This window comes from Leptodactylus fuscus, chromosome 1 (genome assembly GCF_031893055.1).
Source record: "Leptodactylus fuscus isolate aLepFus1 chromosome 1, aLepFus1.hap2, whole genome shotgun sequence".
Classification (NCBI taxonomy): Eukaryota; Metazoa; Chordata; class Amphibia; order Anura; family Leptodactylidae; genus Leptodactylus; species Leptodactylus fuscus.
Window position 1 is genome coordinate 338546054 of NC_134265.1, and position 18789 is coordinate 338564842.

Below are 18789 nucleotides of genomic sequence, written 5' to 3' on the forward strand. Positions count from 1 at the left end.
GCCTTCGGTAATAAACTGCTACTGGGAGCTGCTTTTTCCCCACTCCCTATTGAAGTAAAAGTGGCCGAGTATACATGGTTATGCTGTTAAAAAAAAACTATCGGAGCCGCCTTGATCCCTTATATGCCGATATACGCGCGCTTCCCATTGAAATCAATGGGCTCTGTTTTGAAGCACCGCGCTCGGACAAGTGTATATGTGTCTAAATGAGCGTCGCGCTTGCGCCATGTGAAGGGGCGCTTATACTCACCTACACTCGTTCCTACAAAATTGCTTGCAGGTTCCTGGTTTAGTGGTGTCTCTGGATGCCATAGACATCATCAACCGAAGCCTGAATTGTGGCGCATGAAGCAGATAACTCTGCGCCGCCTGCCACCTGAAACAGCAGGATAAGAGCCGAAATGTGGGACTGTCCCATTAATCCAGGTCCACTGAGGGCGCCTCCACTCCCATAGGCCTCCGTGCAGGTGCACCATTTGTTCTATGGTAAAGTGGCTCTCAAGAAGCTCCTGAGCAGTTCTGTTCTTCTTGTATAAACATACAAGACAAAAATCTCATAGTGGGTCTTATCTACTGTTGTTGTGTGCATGGAATTGTTTGTTCATGTAGCGTCATACTAGAGATATTCTCCTTACCTTTCACAACACCCATCGGTACACTCCGAGAGAACTGGCTGCCAAGTTTGGGCAGGATTGTTGTACCTACAAGAGGAGTCTGTTCACTGTGTTCACACCTGCATAGTTATTTACATTGTTCTGCTCCGTCATAGGGGCAAAAGAAACAAATATAACAGCCGCCACGATGTTCCTCATTTTACCACACAAAATATTTTACGCTATTATGTCCAGCATTTTTGACAGCACTTGCAAAGTGAACACGTCCTGTTTCTCAAACATCCCTCGAGATCTACAAACTCCAGGTTATAGTTATTCTTCTGGAAGAGTCAGGGGGAATCAGGACAATGAATCAGATCAATATTTCTACCTTTACCACTACTGTCTTCCTGTGCTACATACACTGTACTTTTATCTTACTTCAGGACACGTGCCATACTGCTCAGTAACTGTACTAATTGCGCTGTACTATAGTCAGTGCCGGAATGAGGTTCATGGGGGTCCTATAAACCATAGTACAGGGTACCATAGTATAGGACACCGTTTGCTGAGCCCGCCCTGTGTTCAGAGCCTGGGCCCACTGGAGGATCCTGTAGTACTCAGCTGGACCTTTCTGAGTCAGACTGTACTGCTATCTAGCTGCACAACACATGTTGTACTGCAGGGGTCGGCAACCCCTGGCACGCGTGCCAAGACTGGCACGCGAGGCATATTTTGCTGGCACGGCAGCCAGCCTGAGACTTCACACTAAAATTTAGAGAGAGAGAGAGCGTCCTTTCAGTGCTCTGGTAGAGCTGCGGTGTAGGACACGCCCCCTTCTCTCACTGCCCACCAATCAGAGGTGAGCCTCTCACTGCACAGGATAAGGGCTCCCTGGACCTGCTGCTACACGTGAGGAGGAGAAGCAAAGTGAAAGTAAAAACACCAGGTACGTGTGTGTTACTGACTATTCTTATTAATGTCAGGCATTTGGGGTTATTAATTTAGTGTTAGTAACTCCATGTGCCTCACATTAATAGCAATTAACCCCATCATGTCCCTCATATTAACCCTGTGTGGCTCACATAAGGGTTACTGATGTGTGAGACATATGGAGGTACTAATAAAGGACCTATATAATGAAGATATTCAGTTATTACCTCCATATGTCTCACATATCAGTGTCCCTTATGTAAAGCACACAGGGGGTTAATGTGAGGGACATGATGGGGTTAACTGCTATTAATATGAGGCACATTGAGTTGTAACCTGCAATGCACATGACCAGACTCTTTATCTTTATAGGTCTGGATAAAAGTACAGACCTATATATTTCAATTGACCCATATATACAGCCATTTTTTTTGTGGCTGTGTATCTGGGCCATATTGAAGAACTGAAAACTATTGAGCAGGTCCTATATGTGTCCTATACATCCCCTATATCTGTCTGCATTTGCAGCCCTGTGAATTCATTTCTAATGTATAGGTCAGTGAAAACCACATGCGTGCCATTTGTATGCAGGAGGCCTAAGGCTGAGGCCCCACGTTGCAGAAATGCAGCATTTTTGTTGCAGATTTTGCTGTGGTTTATTTCAACCAAAGCTAAAAATGGCTACAGAAGGAATGGGAAATATATAGGAAGCTTCTTATACGTCTCCCTTCTGCTCAATCCACTCCTGGCTTAGGCTCAGAAAAACACAGCAAAATATGTAACAAAAAAAGCTGTGTTCCCACAACGTGGGGGGCCTTAAGCTAAAGCCCCACGTTGCAGAAACAGCTTTTTTTCGTTGCAGATTTTGCTGGTTTTTTTGAGCCGAAGCCAGGAGTAGATTGAGCAGGAGGGAGACGTATAAAAAGCTTCCTATATATTTCCCATTCGTTTTCTAGCCATTCTTGGCTTCGACAGAAAGAAAAACGCAGCTAAATCTGCAATAAAAAAGCTGCATTTTTGTAATGTGGGGCCTCAGCCTTAGTGTGATTCTATTGGGTGGTGACACTGTAACTAGATGCAATTAAAGCCAAATCCAGTTCCTAGGCACCAGTGCATTCACTTTGTTGTAAGTGTGACACCCATTAATTCCTGGCTGGGGTTTTGCTGTTACTGCACTGCCAGGAACTAAAAGTGACAAATTTATCTGCGTTTCACTTAGGGAGCGTTCACACTACCATTGGTGTCCGACAGCTAGAGTCCACTGCTAATGTCTGTTCAAAATCTTGTGTGGACATTAGCAGTGGACACTAGCTGTGTCCGTGACATTTTGCATTGATTTAAATGGACATCGGGTGCGTTCATTTACTGTTCATGGGTGTCCTTAAGTGTCCGTTCCCAAAGATGTCCGACTTTTCAAGCGGACAGCAGAACCCGACAGCACCCCTATGTTGCGGTTTGTGCTATATGACTTTAGCGTAGGTGTCGTCAGCTTTACAATTATTGCCCGGCACTCCGAGGACCTCATCTTTGATTTTTTTAATTTAAATCGGCACACCGAACAGAAAAGGTTGCCTACCCCTGTTGTACTGCTTGCGGATTATACAACAGATACTGTAGTCCTCTCTGCCTATATTAAATGTACTGTACAGCTCTCTACCTGCGCTACCTATATTGTTACTGGTCTCTACCTCTACCAAATATACAGTACTACTGTCTTTCTATACTATGTGTACTATACTGCTCTCTACCTGTATTACATGTACTGTACTGTTCTGTATTTCTATTACATGTAATGTACTGCTCTCCATCTGTAATATATGTACTTCACTGCTCTGTACTTCTATAAAATGCACTGCTCTCCTCCTGTATTACATGTACTGTACTACTTTCTACTTCTATTACATGTACTGTACTGCTCTCTACCTGTATTACATGTACTGTACTACTCTCTACTTCTATTACATGTACTGTGCTACTCTCTACTCCTATTACATGTACTGTACTGCTCTCTACTCCTATTACATGTACTGTACTCCACCTGTATTACATGTACTGTACTACTCTCTACTTCTATTACATGTACTGTGCTACTCTCTACTCCTATTACATGTACTGTACTCCACCTGTATTACATGTACTGTACGCCACCTGTATTACATGTACTGTACTGCTTACCACCTGTATTACATGTACTGTACTGCTTTCTACTTGTATTACATGTACTGTACTGCTCTCCACCTGTATTACATGTACTGTACTGCTCTCCACCTGTACTACATGTACTGTACTGCTCTTCACCTGTATTAGGCTCCATTCACACAGAGTAACGCCAGGCGTCATTTGTGTGTAATTTGTGTGTCTTTTACGGCCGTCATAAAACGTTTACATAGAGTTCTATAGGAAAAGACGTCCGTCATTTACGGCCGTCATTGTAATGACGGCCGTACATTACGGCCGTAAATTACGGACGTCTTTTCCTATACAACTCTATGTAAACGTTTTATGACGGCCGTAAAAGACACACAAATTACACACAAATGACGCCTGGCGTTACTCTGTGTGAATAGAGCCTTACATGTACTGTACTGCTCTCCACCTGTATTACATGTACTGTACTGCTCTCCACCTGTATTACATGTACTGTACTGCTCTCCACCTGTATTACATGTACTGTACTGCTCTCTTCCTGTATTACATGTACTGTACTACTACCTGTATTACCTGTACCGCCACTGCCCGCAACCTGTATTACATGTACTGTACTGCCCTCCACCTGTATTACATGTACTGTACTGCTCTCCATCTGTATTACATGTACTGTACTGCTCTCCACCTGTATTACATGTACTGTACTGCTCTCCACCTGTATTACATGTACTGTACTGCTCTCCATCTGTATTACATGTACTGTACTGCTCTCCACCTGTATTACATGTACTGTACTGCTCTCCACCTGTATTACATGTACTGTACTGCTCTCCACCTGTATTACATGTACTGTACTGCTCTCCACCTGTATTACATTACAGCTTCCATAATATCCTTTACCTGCGCCAGTATAAGCAGATCTTTTGTATACCAGATGACGGTGACTTTTTATTTTTCCATTATTTATGCGGTATGGGACCCTGAAGAAACTCCTGTTCTCATCCTAGAAACTGATTTTCTTACTTCAATGTGTTAAGACATGGTTTATGTGTTTTAGTTTTGTGATTTCTTATTTTCTCTTCTCTTGAGATGACGTTTTCTAGCTTCAGAGCCATTTACTCTCTCTCCATAGCATTTTAGTGGCAGAAAGTTTAGAGGCCACTATCCTATTAATATTATAAATGTGAAAGTTTGTGAGTTTGGATGTTTGTGAGTTTGGATGTTCGGATGTTTGTTAGTCAATCACGCAAAACCCGCTCGACCGATTTGGCTGAAATTTTCCACAAGCATAGTTAATACACCCCATTGCGCAATAGGCTACTTTTCGTCACAATAGCGCACATACGTTTTTCCCAGGACCCCCACAAACCCCAAACTCACACCACCATCTCTGCAATCTCACACACTTTGGACCATAGCAAGCCACAAAATTCATATTGCCCTCTACAGCCTCGCCCCTAACCCCACACAATCACATATACATATACTTTACCACTTTGCCCCTCACCTTAACGATACTCCAGGAGGTTCTCTTTAACGCTCCGGAGCAGCCATGTTTGCCGACCCCCACCGCTCTGACAATCCGCGACACCCCCCACCCATGTCAATACCCCTAGGTGGTCTAATAAATGCAAAAAAAAAAAAGTTTAAAAAAATATTAAAATCAACAAAAAAAAAGGATTAAAAATTCAAATCACCCCCCTTTCCCTAGAACACATATAAAAGTAGTTAAAAACTGTAAAACACATACATGTTAGGAATCCCCGCGTCCAAAATCGCCCGCTCTACAAAGCCATACAAATATTTTTCCTGTTCGGTAAACGCCGTAGCGGGAAAAATGGTCAAAAGTGCCAAACCGCCGTTTTTTCACTGTTTTGATTCTGATAAAAATTTGAATAAAAAGTGATCAAAGCAATAACATTTCCCGAAAATGGTAGAACTACAAAGTACACCCGGCCCCGCAAAAAAAGACGCCCTATACATCCCCGTACATGCACGTATAAAAAAGTTACGGCTGTCGGAATATGGCGACTTTTCAAAAAAAATTTTTTTAACAGTTTTGGATTTGTTTTTAAGGGGTCAAAATGTAACTAAAACCATATAAATTTGGTATCCCCGGAATCGTAACGAAACACAGAATACAGGGGACAGGTCATTTTGGTTGCACAGTGAACGCCGTAAAACCAAAGCCCGTAAGAATGTCGCAGAAATGCATTTTTTCTTCAAATCCACCCCATTCTGAATTTTTTTCCCTGCTTCCCAGTACATTATATAGAATAATTAATGGTGGCATCATGAAGAAAAATTTGTCCCGCAAAAATTAAGACCTCATATGGCTCTGGGAGCGGAGAAATAAAAAAATTATGGGATTTAGAAAGAGGGGAGTCAAAAACGAAAATCAAAAAATGCCATCAGCGGGAAAGGGTTAACTTCACATCCCTCTGTCCCAAAGTCACTATGTAAAGTTTCTCACAACACCGTATATATAGCAGCTCAAATACAAATTACATTCATCACAAAAGTCTCACGTATTCTCTGAATTAGAGCAAAAACAAGATACAAACTTACATTTCATATCCTATACCTTATACACAGTACGAAAACCTTACCCGCGCCTGTATATACCCACTGCTACAATCACCGCAGACGAAGTCGCGGGTACCAGCTAGTACTATATATATACTGTACTGTACATGACAAAAAGTTGAGCATTGCTGAGAACTTCACTTTCAGATGTTGTTCGCCCAGTCAGCATTTCATTTCTCTACTTTTTAATTTCCACGGCAAGCTTTATAGAGCAGAAGAAGGAATGTGTTTTTAATCCTGTTTGCTGCCATACCATTATACCCATGGTATCGGCCAGAATTAAAAATGTATGCGCTATGACATTTATGGGCCTTCAATTTCATCCGAAATCCCAATCACAGCTGTGACAGTGAAGATGGAAGTACTAGTGTCAGGCTGAACGGTAAATCTATGTGACCTGCCAGCAAACCTGCAAGTGTAAATCAGCTTTCTATATGGAGGCTTTCTAGCCAGGAATTTCACATCAGATGTGGGTTGAATAATTTTAGTGCTTTTTATTAAACATGTCACCAGGCAATTTCTCCGAATATTTTAAGAAAATAATATATTTTTCCTAAAGTGTATTAAAGTGCATAGATGAGAGGCATATTAGAAGTTTTCATTAATGCAGTTTTGTGAACTGGGTCCTACTACTGTCCCTAGTAAAAAGGGGCGACAAGGTTTTCAGTCTGAGATCCTTGAGGTCCAAGCAAATGGACTTATAGCAATGAAAAATACTGCTATTTTTTATTTTATTTATTTATTTTTTTTGGGGGGAGTTTATGTCACTGACATGTCTTGAAATATTACAGTATTTGACAGTTTTTTCAATACTATAGACCAACATTTGTAGCATTCTTCAAAAGCATTGCTTTGTAGGCTGGGGCATGTTCAGCAGAGTAATCTCAGCATAGCACAGGAAACTTAAAGAGGTTGTCTAGGCTTGATGACCTATCCTTAGGATAGACACTCAATTAAAGATTGGCAGGAGTTCAACACGCTGCCCCTTGGCCGATGAGCCGATGTCTTGCAAAACAGAACTGGTGCCCATGGAACATCGCTGCCATTTCAAATAGCTGATCCATTTGGACCTGGATATCAGATCCCATGGCTCTTCAATTGATCAACTTGAGGAGTCACAGATTCAGCAGAGTATACTTGCTCAGCTAATCCTGTAGAAGTGAATGGAGAGCAGTGCATGTGTACAACCACGTCACTGTCTTTCTCTACTTGCCCTTTACAGTGCTTTGTCAGGGCTCATTCACATCTGCGCCCGGGAGTCCGTTTTGCAGGTTTCCGTTTCCTGCACAAAACAGAGCAGGAGACAGAAAGCTGCAGGACTCTTTCAAACCCATTCATTTGAATGGTGAGCGTTTTATGCTTTCCGTGGCAAAACCTTTTTTTTTTTTTATCGGACATGCAGTACTCTGCGTCCGGTTTAAAAAAACGGTTTCGCCGCGGAGAGCATAAAACGCTCACGGCATGACAGGTTTCCGTCTTTGGCATGCAGATGACGGAAACCTGAGAACGGACTGCCGAATGCTAGTGTGAACCCAGCGTCAGTGTAATAGCCAGCACACTGACCCATTCATTACTTACGGCCCCCGTACACACAATGTATATTCTCACACTTCTGTGTAGAGGGCTATGAGCTTGGGGATCAAACCTCAGGACAGCTCCTATTTCTGTTGTTTTATGTCCGGGCTCATGAATGAATTGTATGTGTTCATGAAGGTCAGGGGTGGAACACAGACATCATCCATGTGCCATGTTCTCACTGATCTGCACATGCACACATTTATGTACGTGTAGGTTTAATATCTAAGATCGATTTTATAGGAGAGTGAGAGTGGAAAAAAAAGGCTAGATATTATAAAAATAAATACAGGTCGTCTCCAGCTTGTGGCTCTTGTCTATTGCGACCGTTGTGCGTTGTATTTCCAGTAGAGATGAGCAAACACTGTTTGGATCAGCCGTTCCGAACAGCACGCTCCCATAGAAATGAGTGGAAGCACCTGGCACGGCGACCGGCCACCGGCAAAGTGTACGTGCCAGCTGCTTCCATTCATTTCTATGGGAGCGTGCTGTTCGGAACGGCTGATCCGAACAGTGTTCGCTCATCTCTAATTTCCAGTACAGTTCGGGAGCCACAGCGTGGATATCACTGATGTAAAGTAAGGCTGTGTTAACTATTTTATTATATTTTTTAGGCACGTGCCCATCATAAATATGCCAAACCTGGATATGCCGAATCATTTAGTTTCAGAGAAGATGTCAGAGACCAGCACTAAAGATTCTGGTTTCCGCAATGTATCCTTCACGACTGAAGCAGCGAGCTATTCTGATCAGGTATTCATCAATGCCGCCAAGATCTTCCAAGGTATTTATCGGAGGAAACCCCCTGATAGGACCCTGGTCAGCTATGGTTCTGATATCGAACACTTCACACCCGAGTTCAAGGACGAAAAATCTCAGCGCTGGTCATATGAATTGGCTTTCAGTGCACTGAAATGTGAGTGTTACATGTAATATACTGACTAATATTTTGTATATTTCTTGTTAATTCCATGCTGTAGGGCTTTAAAAAAAAAATGCTGAAATTTTATCACAGAACATCATAATTTTATCAACTATATACTGTATATGACAATTTCATGTTTCAAAGAAATCATTGTACTGTCCTTCAGCAATCTTAAGACCACCATGAATATATGCAGAGCCGTATATACTCTGATACTTATATCAATGCAATTGCTTTTCTAAAGTCTTTATAAACCCCTGTAATGCTCCGCCATTGCCAGTGTAGTATTCCCCGCTAGTCCTTTAAGTGAATGCTATTGGTATTGGTAAGTGGGTGGCATAAGTAGAACTAGAGTAGATGTGATTTGGACCCATATGTTTGCTGATAATGGTTCCTGAAATGCTGAGGGGTGTACAGCAAACCGAACAGTATTGATCTAAAAGTCAGTTCTCAATGGAAAAAAAATAACAGCATTAATGCAGCACTACGTCCGCTCTGCTATGTTATATAATCTTTTGTAGAACCGTAGCGACGGCCATTTGTCCCAGTAGTATTAGCTTTAAGCATGTTGTTCTATTGTATTGTACAGCTTGTTATAGCCAGCTCTATTCAACCATCAAGTCACTGAATGGTTGCAACAGTGCATGACCCCATCCTTTATACATTGCTAACCAGAACCAAAATACAGGGCACTTGACTAAACCAAACTCAGACTCATTCATTAAGACTAGAGGTGGAAACCTGGAGATCCCAGTACAGTCCCTGACAAAAGTTCTGTCGCTTCTCCATGTTGTGGAATCAAAAGCTTATAACCTGACTTTAGATTCATCCATTGGTTTTAGAAATGACTCCTATGAAAGCTGAAACCCTCCCAAATGTTTTTTTTTTGTTAAGAAAATAAATCATCAGATCATGTAATGAACACAGAAAGGTCAGATTTTGGCAAGACAAAAGTTTTGTCGCCCACATAAAGTAATGTGAAAATCAAACCAATAATTCAGTGCAAATACAAAGATATGTTTCCTAACATTGGTGAATGAGGTTGTGGTGCTATTAGAGCCATATGTAATATTTTGTGTGACTTCCATGAGCTTGTAGGACGGCATCCATGTGTTTCGACAATGATTCATACAATTTATTGATGAAGTCATCAGGAATAGCACAGAATGCTGTCTAACATGCCTCCCAGAGTTGTCTGCCAAGCTTCCTCTTTCATCCTACCCCAAACCTGCTCAATGATGTTCATATCTAGTGACCGGGCTGGCCAGTATTGGAGCACCTTCATCTTCTTTGCCTTGAGGAACTTTAATGTAGAGATGGATGTATGAGATGGAGCACCATCCTGCAGCAAAATGTGACCCCTTTTATGATTGGGAATGTAAGAGGAAGCTAATACTTCTTGATATTTTTGGCTATTGATATTGCCTTCCACCTTGCAAATGTTTTGCACACCCCATACTGAATGTAACCCCAGACCATGATCTTTCCACCACCAAACTTACTGTTTTCTGGGTGTATCTTGGATCCATACGGGCTCCAGTAGGTCTCCTTCAGTATTTGTGGTGGCTGTGATGTAATTCAACTGAAGATTCATCTGAGAAATCCACCTTCTGCCACTTTTCCATTGTCCATCCGTTTAGCAGGCCTTTGCCTTTTGTTTAGAGATGGCTTCTGGGCTCTGATTCCACCATGGAGGACATTTCGAGACAGAATCCTACAAACTGTTCTAGCTGACACAAGGACTTGAGGTGGCCAGGCCTGTTGGAGCTCTGCTGCAGTGGAAGAGGGGCTGGTTTTGATTTTGTAACCAACAAACGTTCCTCCTGAGCCGTTGTCTTTCGGGGTCTGATGGACCTGGGCTGGTTAAAAACATCTCCAGTCTAGTCAAATCTTTTTTTAATTCTTCGTACTTGACGCTGAGACAGATTAAAGATGCGGCCACCTCTGCAGTGGATCTGGTCTTCAGCTTCTTGATGATCAAGGCTTTGGTCGCAGGGTTGATTTTTGGCATGTTGTCAGAGGTGAAGTTGCAGTACAAGTAAAGGTCTGGGGTGCTGGAGTTCTTCTTATACACCCCCACTAATTAACCAATTGATTAGTGAGCACCGGCGAGGCTGTACACTAGGATTAGGGGCATCACAAAACAAGGCGACAACTTTTGTCCTGCCAAAATCTGACCTTTCTGTGTTCATTAAATGATCAATATTTCGCCAGTGAAGCCAATTTATTTTCTTAATAAAAAACACATTTGGGAGGGTTTCAGCTTTCATATCAGACATTTCTTAAACCAATAGATGAATTTAAAATCAGTTTATAAGCTTTTGATTCTACAACATGGATAAGCGACAGAACTTTTGTCAGGGACTGTACATAAGGGATAGTTTTGTGATGTGTAGTCACGAAGTGTCCCTTTTGATGTATACTGTGAATAGAGATGTCCATAAAGGGTTAACCTAGTCGTAACTGTGCCGTCTATATACCATATCAATTTGCAAGCTGAACGGCACGGTCTCGGAGTCACAGTTGTGAAGTGGTAAAAAACTTACCTACTCCGGCTTCCAAATAAAATATTATTTTTAATTGTATTATTGTGTAGTATAACTTTCTAATGTCAAGTGGGTGGTGTCAGGCAGGAAAAGGCGAGAGGGATTCTGTGCACTGTCATGGTCTGTCTCTGATTGGAGTAATGCCGCTTCGCCTGCTCCTGCCTGACACCACCCACTAGACTTTAAAGAATCTAGTTAGCCTATCAGGCACCAAAACTAACTGCACCAATTGCTCAGGAACAGTGGGGGGAGGGAGGGGGGTAGAGAAAAAATTCCAGCTGTCCTAAAATCAGGGGAGGATGAAAAGGGCTTGAATTGGTGAAGGTGGCAAAGGTGCATTTTAATTGGTATAAGATGGTACATTTTGACTGGTCGTGTGCTGGGGTGAGACCTGATCTCTAGCTAGACAACCCCTTTAAGCTTTGAGGCCAGGCAGCTTTGTTAATATGATTGCTAATACATTGTATTGTCTGTCAGATGCTTGTACTTATATCAGATATTACCAAAAAGTTCATATTCATCTAGTGAATCATTTGTATTTCTCTGACACCAATAAACCGGATCAATAAAGTGTCCCATGTACAAATAAAAGTGTCTGTTCACATTGGGAAAGTAAACAGGTGATGTTGTGCAATGTTTTTTGTACGGCTTTATATAGGCTTTCATTTCTCTCCCTGCTGTTTACTTAGATTATTTTACTACATCTCTGATGTCAGGCCCTTTAGGCCCGCGTTCTTCTAACCTTTGTTGTGGCATTAATAGCATTCTCACTTGAAGTTGTCTTCTATGTCTTCATGTTCGCCATCCTTAGGTTACACGTGTCTATCATGTGACAGTTTCTTTGTCATTTGCTGTTAATCTCTTGTCCTAGGTACTTAGTGATCCTGAGCATAATCCAATAAGAGAAAGTCAGGATCGTCCTTGTGTATAAAGTTACACTCTCTCGTCAGGACAAGGCATTCTTCCCTGAATCCATCTGGCTGACATGTCACATTATCATTATCTTTAATGTTGTGACTTATGCAGAATGGGAAAGAAAAATTCCCTTTTTTCACGGCTCCATTTTGACAACTTCTATAGCGACATAAGACCACGGTAACTATCTTCTATCTATGGCTTCCTGATCTTTTCTTGTTCCTCATAGTGTGGGGAAACCCATGCAAACATGGGGCGCACATTCCATCACAATTTGATTTGAGCCCAGGACTCAGTGCAACAAGGCAACAGTGCTAACCACCATGCTGCCCTGTTATTTAGGCTGCTACCACCATTTAGCACCAAATTCTATTAGTGAGAGCAAAGGGCCACTCACAAGGGTTGTCTCCAGCACCCTAAGCCCGTATAGGCATTACATCAGGGGTAGGGAACCTTCGGCTCTCCAGCTGCTGTGAAACTACAATTCCCATCATGCTCCATTCACTTCCATGGGAGTTCCAAGAACAGCAGAGCAAGTATGCATGCTGGGAGTTGTAGTTTTGTAACAGCTGGAGAGCCGTACGTTCCCTACCTCTGCGTTACATGGTCTATCAGTTATTTAAATGGTCGCCTTATAATACTAAACACCCTTACAAGGATTAGCACAAGGAATATGTCCGCCTTGTCTGATTACCAGGGGTTAGAGAAGCTGGAAAGACAAGGACACTCAAGAACCAGTTCAGCCAGGTGAAGTACTCTCCATTATCATTACACCAACATCTCCCTGTCCACACATAGAAACGCACCATAGGAAAAAGGCAATCCAGCACTCTAAGGGTTAAAATTGAATTAATCATAGGGGTATGGTTAAGACTGCTTGGGGTATGTATACACATAAGCTGACATCTGCTCTACAACTGACCCAGTAACGTTGGGTTCACACCAGCATTCGGTCTCCGCACTCAGGTTTCCGTTTTCTGCTGGCAGACCGGGTCCGGCCGTGAGCGCCGCTGAGCGTTTTATGCTCTCTGCGGTGAAACCAGTTTTTTTAAACTGGACACAAAGTCCTGCAAGTCCGACTCTGTGTCCGGTTAAAAAAATTTAAAAAAAACGGTTTCGCCGCCAAGAGCATAAAACGCTCACCGGCGCTCACGGTCGGACACTTTTCAAACCCATTCAAATGAATGGGCTTGAAAAATTCCGGCAAGTTTCCGTCTCCTGCCCAGTTTCAGGCAGGAAATGGAAACCTGCAGAACGGAGACCGGGCGCAGATGTGAACGAGCCCTCATATTAATCACTTAAAGATGAACATTACATATTAACCTTCAAGTTGCTGGACATAGTTTTTTCCTATTAAAGAAGCCAAACAGACTTATTGCCAACTTAAAATCCTATTTTTAGGACCAGTCCTTAGGATGGGTGACCAGTATCGATCAGCGGAAGGCCATCTACTGACCACCAAATACCTATGTGATTAAAGCTATGGCGACTCTGACCAAAATCCATGTCACATAACCGAAGATCACTAGGGCGCCCTGTGACCCTTTCACCGTAGGGTGTTGCAACTGCGACTTATAGTTGCAACAAAGATCGAGCAGAGTTCAATCTTTTTAGAAACGAGAAGTCACGGTTTCTGCACCCCGGTGGTCACAATGCATCTACAATGACGGAATCACAGGGCAACCTGACGATCTTTGTGCAATGGGAGACATGGCCAAGCTCACCATTTAGCCCTAGTGTTACCTATATGGAGCAGGGCTGTTATACTATTTCTGGTCACTACCCAGTGTATGATGCCATCCTATACTGGAGTGTAGCAGTTCATTCCCAAATCTTCTTGTAAGGGTGCTGGGAGTCAGTGTCCCCCTTATCCTAACAATACGTCACTAATATTAATACCCCAGTAGATGCAACCTCATTGGCTCTTGGACTCTGTTCCACACTCCCCAAAGTCCCTGATATTCATTATATATTCTGAGTTGGACACACAAATGTCCTATGTTTGTCTTGTCTGGACTATGTTTGTATTTGCCATTTCACCTAAATCGTACTAAACATAAAGGAGTTGTCTCCATGACATGGTACTATAGTAGAGTTATACACCAGCTGACATTGCCCATTCACTTCTATTAAAGCGTGCGATAAATCTGATACAGTTTGATTCACGTAAACGCTGCGACACCTGACTCTGGTCATGCAAACTGATCTGCTCTTGAGATTACAATGCGAATGTCGTCTAGCTGTGGTGGTAATCCTTCCACATAAGTGGAGACGTAACCTCCAGGAGGGACTGTTGTGAGGAGACCTGCAGGTAGTAACAGTATTTGTTGCTGGCTACCAGCTCCTTCCTGTATTTGATCAGGGTTATTTTTCTAGTGATAAGACTTGTAAATACTGATAATACTGAATGCCTGGACATGTGAGTCGCCCTCCGATATTTCTTGATTGTTTCTAAACAAACTATTACATACCAGTACATGACCTATAGAATGGCGACAAGTCCGACGAGCACACAATGTGATCCGGATATCTGTATTCCACTCATTATTAGTAAGCAGAAAATCTTGGGATCATTTCTTTCCTCTTGCACCCTAAATCTTACCTGGTGGAATAGACTTGTATAGACCTCTGAATTTTTGTGTATTTAGAAGGGTCTATAAAGGTTTGTTTTTATTAATGATCATTTGCCAGTCACTTGTACTTTCAGCCTCCCCCATTAATGACATTTTCTAACTTAAATTACATTTTTTGGCAGGGGAAAGTCTACTGTTGGCCGTTGCAAACAATTGTCCGCGTGAAATGAATAAATGATGGTCGGCCAAAATAGATGAACCAACCGAAAAATGTTTTTATTCAGTTTGTTACGAACCAATCGTGCAAATTCCTGTACAACACCTGGTCACGGTGTCGCTATCATCATTGCTGTGACTGAGCTGTATACAAGTATCATGGGTCTGTTCATGGCCATGTGGGCATAAGGTCTAATAGTGTGACAGACACAAACAGAGTAACTCCAGTCTCCTATGGGAGCGTTCACACTACCGTCGGTGTCCGACAGCTAGTGTCCGCTGCTAATGTCCGTGAAAAATCTTGTGCGGACATTAGCATCGGATACTAGCTGTGTCTGTGACATTCTGCATTGATTTAAATGGACATCGGGTGCGTTCTATAACTGTCCGTGGGTGTCCTTAAGTGTCCGTTCACAAAGATGTCCAACTTTTCAAGCGGACAGCAAAACCCGACATGTAGGTTTGTACTGTCCGCTTGAAAAGTCAGACATCTTTGGGAACGGACAGTAGAAGAATGCACCCAGTGTAGATTTAAATCAATGCAAAATGTCACAGACACAGCTAGTGTCTGATACTAATGTCCGCGCAAGATTTTTCACGGACATTAGCAGCGGACACTAGCTGTCTGACACCGATGAATGCTCCCTATCTCTTTCAATCAAATAATAATAATACATTGTATTTATATAGCGCCAACATATTCCGCAGTGCTGTACAATTTGTAGGGTTCAAAAACAGACAGAAAGATACATTACAAAGAAAGTCATTTCACACAATGGGACTGAGGGCCCTGCTCGCAAGAGCTTACAATCTATGAGGCAGAGGGGGTGACACAAGAGGTAGCAGGGGCGGCATTGCTTATACAGAGGTCAGGCACTTTTGTAATAGAGGTGACTGTCATTACACCAACATAAAGCTGTATGAGCCGTCACCAGTCGTGTCCTTTAACATGTGGATGGAGCTTGGACCTATAAAGTTAGCCTGAGATGACATCATATCATGTGGGGTAATGTGGGAGCGGGGACAGAGGAGGGTTAAATTTTGGGGATTCTAATTATAGTACGGAAGGGTTTACATTAGAAATTGTGATCGGCCTGTCTGAAAATATGTGTCTTTAGTTTGTGCTTGAAACTGTAGAAATTGGGAGTTAATCTGATTGTCCGGGGTAGAGCATTCCAGAGAAGTGGTGCAGCTCGGGAGAAGTCTTGTATACGAGCGTGGGAGGTTCTGATAATAGAGGATGTAAGTGTTAGGTCATTGAGTGAGCGGAGAACACGGGTTGGGCGGTAGACAGAGATGAGGGAGGAAATGTAGGAAGGTGCGGCATTATGGAGAGCCTTGTGGATGAGAGTGATAACTTTATATTTTATTCTATAATCTCTCACTCTGACTGAGATGCTCCTATCTGTCTAATCTCTCCCCACAAAAAGGACACCTTCTTTTTATAATGCCCATGAGGCTATAGTAACCCATCGCTGAATCATCAGTAACATCAGGCCTATAGTCATTCATGAATGGCTTCCCCGTTTTCTGAGAGATGCTGTCATGGCATTATGGGGAAGCCCACCTGATTCCTGAGATCATGGTGTCACATGGAGGAGGCCATTTTAGTTGGTTCATGTGAATTGAACTGTAAAATATTTGGATTAGTTCTTTACATACCTCAGCCCTCTACAAGTGAACGTTACCTGCAACTGATCCCAACCCCCCGCGTTCCCCCAATATGTGTATGTGTCCCTATAGTTGTGACTGGGACAGCAGCTGTACCAAATTCCAATAATTGACAGGTTTCTATATATGGGGTCATTTACACGGAGGAAGATGGCGCTGATTCTGGCACGATAACTCGCGGCAGAATCAGCGCTGAAAAAAAAAAAAAAGACTCCCATTGACTTCAACTGGGTACGTTTTCCGCGCGGAACCCATTGAAACGGATGGGAGGCTTTTTGTCCCATTGATTTCAATGGGTTCCACATGTAAAACGTAACCTATTGAAGTCAATGGGAGTCTTTTTTTCAGCGCTGATTCTGCCGCGAGTTATCGTGCCAGAATCAGCGCCATCTTCCTCCGTATGTGTGTGCACACTGTGATAGCTATCAGCAACTAAATAGGACCAACCCACTGGACTCCTAAAACTAAATGATATACGTGCTTCCTGCTGCTCATACACCATGGTCAACACGACAGGCTCCTTGAGAGATGGTTCCAATACATGTCTAAAGAATGACTGGCTATTTTATTTCTTATTTGCAGACCAAGATCTTCTTGAGACAATATTACTGGTCAGCGGCTTCTACCATTCCCAACCTCTAGTGAGTACCATATACTGGGGATGATCTGAGCAGATTATATACTGATATATGCACATGTGTATACTTGGAAATAGGCACGGATGGCTGTATATTATATAACTCAAATTATTGTATTTTTCGGACTGTAAGAAGCACTTTTTTTTCTCCTCAAATGAGGAAAATGAGGGTGCATCTTATAGTCCAAATGTATTGGGGCAGAGGGGGGCGGTGGCAATGGAGCTGGGTCACAGGAGGCAGAAGCGAGGTCGCCCGAAGTGGACAGCTGGAGATGGCCGAGAAACACCAAAGGGGCTACTGGGTTTGTTGGACTGCCATTGTACCGATACTGCAATACCCAGTATAGCATTGTCCTTGTGGCGGTGACTGGTACTGCAGATGTGCTCCAGTAAAGTAACTGGGTTGCATTAGGATTCAGTAGCAGAGAAACTACCGTGTGCTAGACATTGCAGCTATGTCTGCTGACTAAAACTATTAGGACTTACATCTCAATCGCACTTTGATGGGTTACCTCAAGAATAGGCCATCAATGTTATATTTTTGGAAGAAGATTTGTATATCATGTATAAAGTCTAAGTGTTGTACATATGTAAGTGTGAACTAGACACGAATGCTTTCCTCTTCCTTTAGCCTGATGACATGACAAGCCTGGTCGTGGTAATGTTATATGACTTCCAGGATCGAAAGTTTCAGCCTCGCTATGTATCCAACAAAGATGACATTATAGAGCAAGTACAAGAAGTCGAAAATCTACTTGAGAGGTAAGTCCTACATCACAAATCTGGCCAAGTGTCGTCGTTTCAGTTTTACAGATTCATGCAGGTAAAATAATGTGGGATGTATATTATATTACATTATTAGGATTTCAGACCTGTAAGTCTCCATAAATGGTTTGGGCTTGGTGAGATTACTGGGGAAAGGGGGGGTGCTGACCACTATTGAAAAGATGGGAGGCCTACTCTAACCACTAGGGAAAGAAGATGAAAGCTGGGCTGTGACCCCTGGATGGAAACATTGCCAAGACCATAGGGGAAAAGAGAGTGGGGAGTCTTGCTGTGACCACAGGAACCCTTTAATCTGGTCTCATCTGAATCTGTAACATTGATAGTCTATTGGTTTTCAATTTTAGATTGGTGAGTGTCGAGCCCCCAGCCCTGTCTCCAGTCAGATGACTGAAGGGGCTGCAATGTGTCCCTTTCATTGCTTAACAGCCCTGTACGTGTATTTTTATGGTTTAGTCCCATTCACTTGAATAGAAGAAACATGCAGAGAGACGCATTGTGGGCACAGCCACTATCTAATGTACAGAGATGGTAAACACTGAAGCCCCTCCAGTCACCTGATCAGCAAGGGTGTCAGACCCTCACCAATAAATAAGAAAAGCTGTAGCTGCTGTTGTCTACCCTCAGGTAGTCAATAATCTACATTAGAGCTCTGTTAATGGCTCGTTCACACAGGGGGGCAGATTTT

At 42.7% G+C, this 18789-nt stretch overlaps 1 protein-coding gene across 1 annotated transcript in view; it reads left to right on the forward strand.

Moving 5' to 3' along the window:
- The first annotated feature begins 8468 nt into the window (after positions 1–8468).
- NSUN7 (NOP2/Sun RNA methyltransferase family member 7) overlaps positions 8469–18789 on the forward strand; it is a 28616-nt gene continuing 18295 nt past the window's right edge. The window contains exons 1-3 of the mRNA XM_075261590.1: positions 8469–8751; positions 17264–17322; positions 17950–18080. Coding sequence (XP_075117691.1) covers positions 8469–8751; positions 17264–17322; positions 17950–18080 — 473 coding nt within the window. The remainder of the gene's footprint in view (positions 8752–17263; positions 17323–17949; positions 18081–18789) is intronic.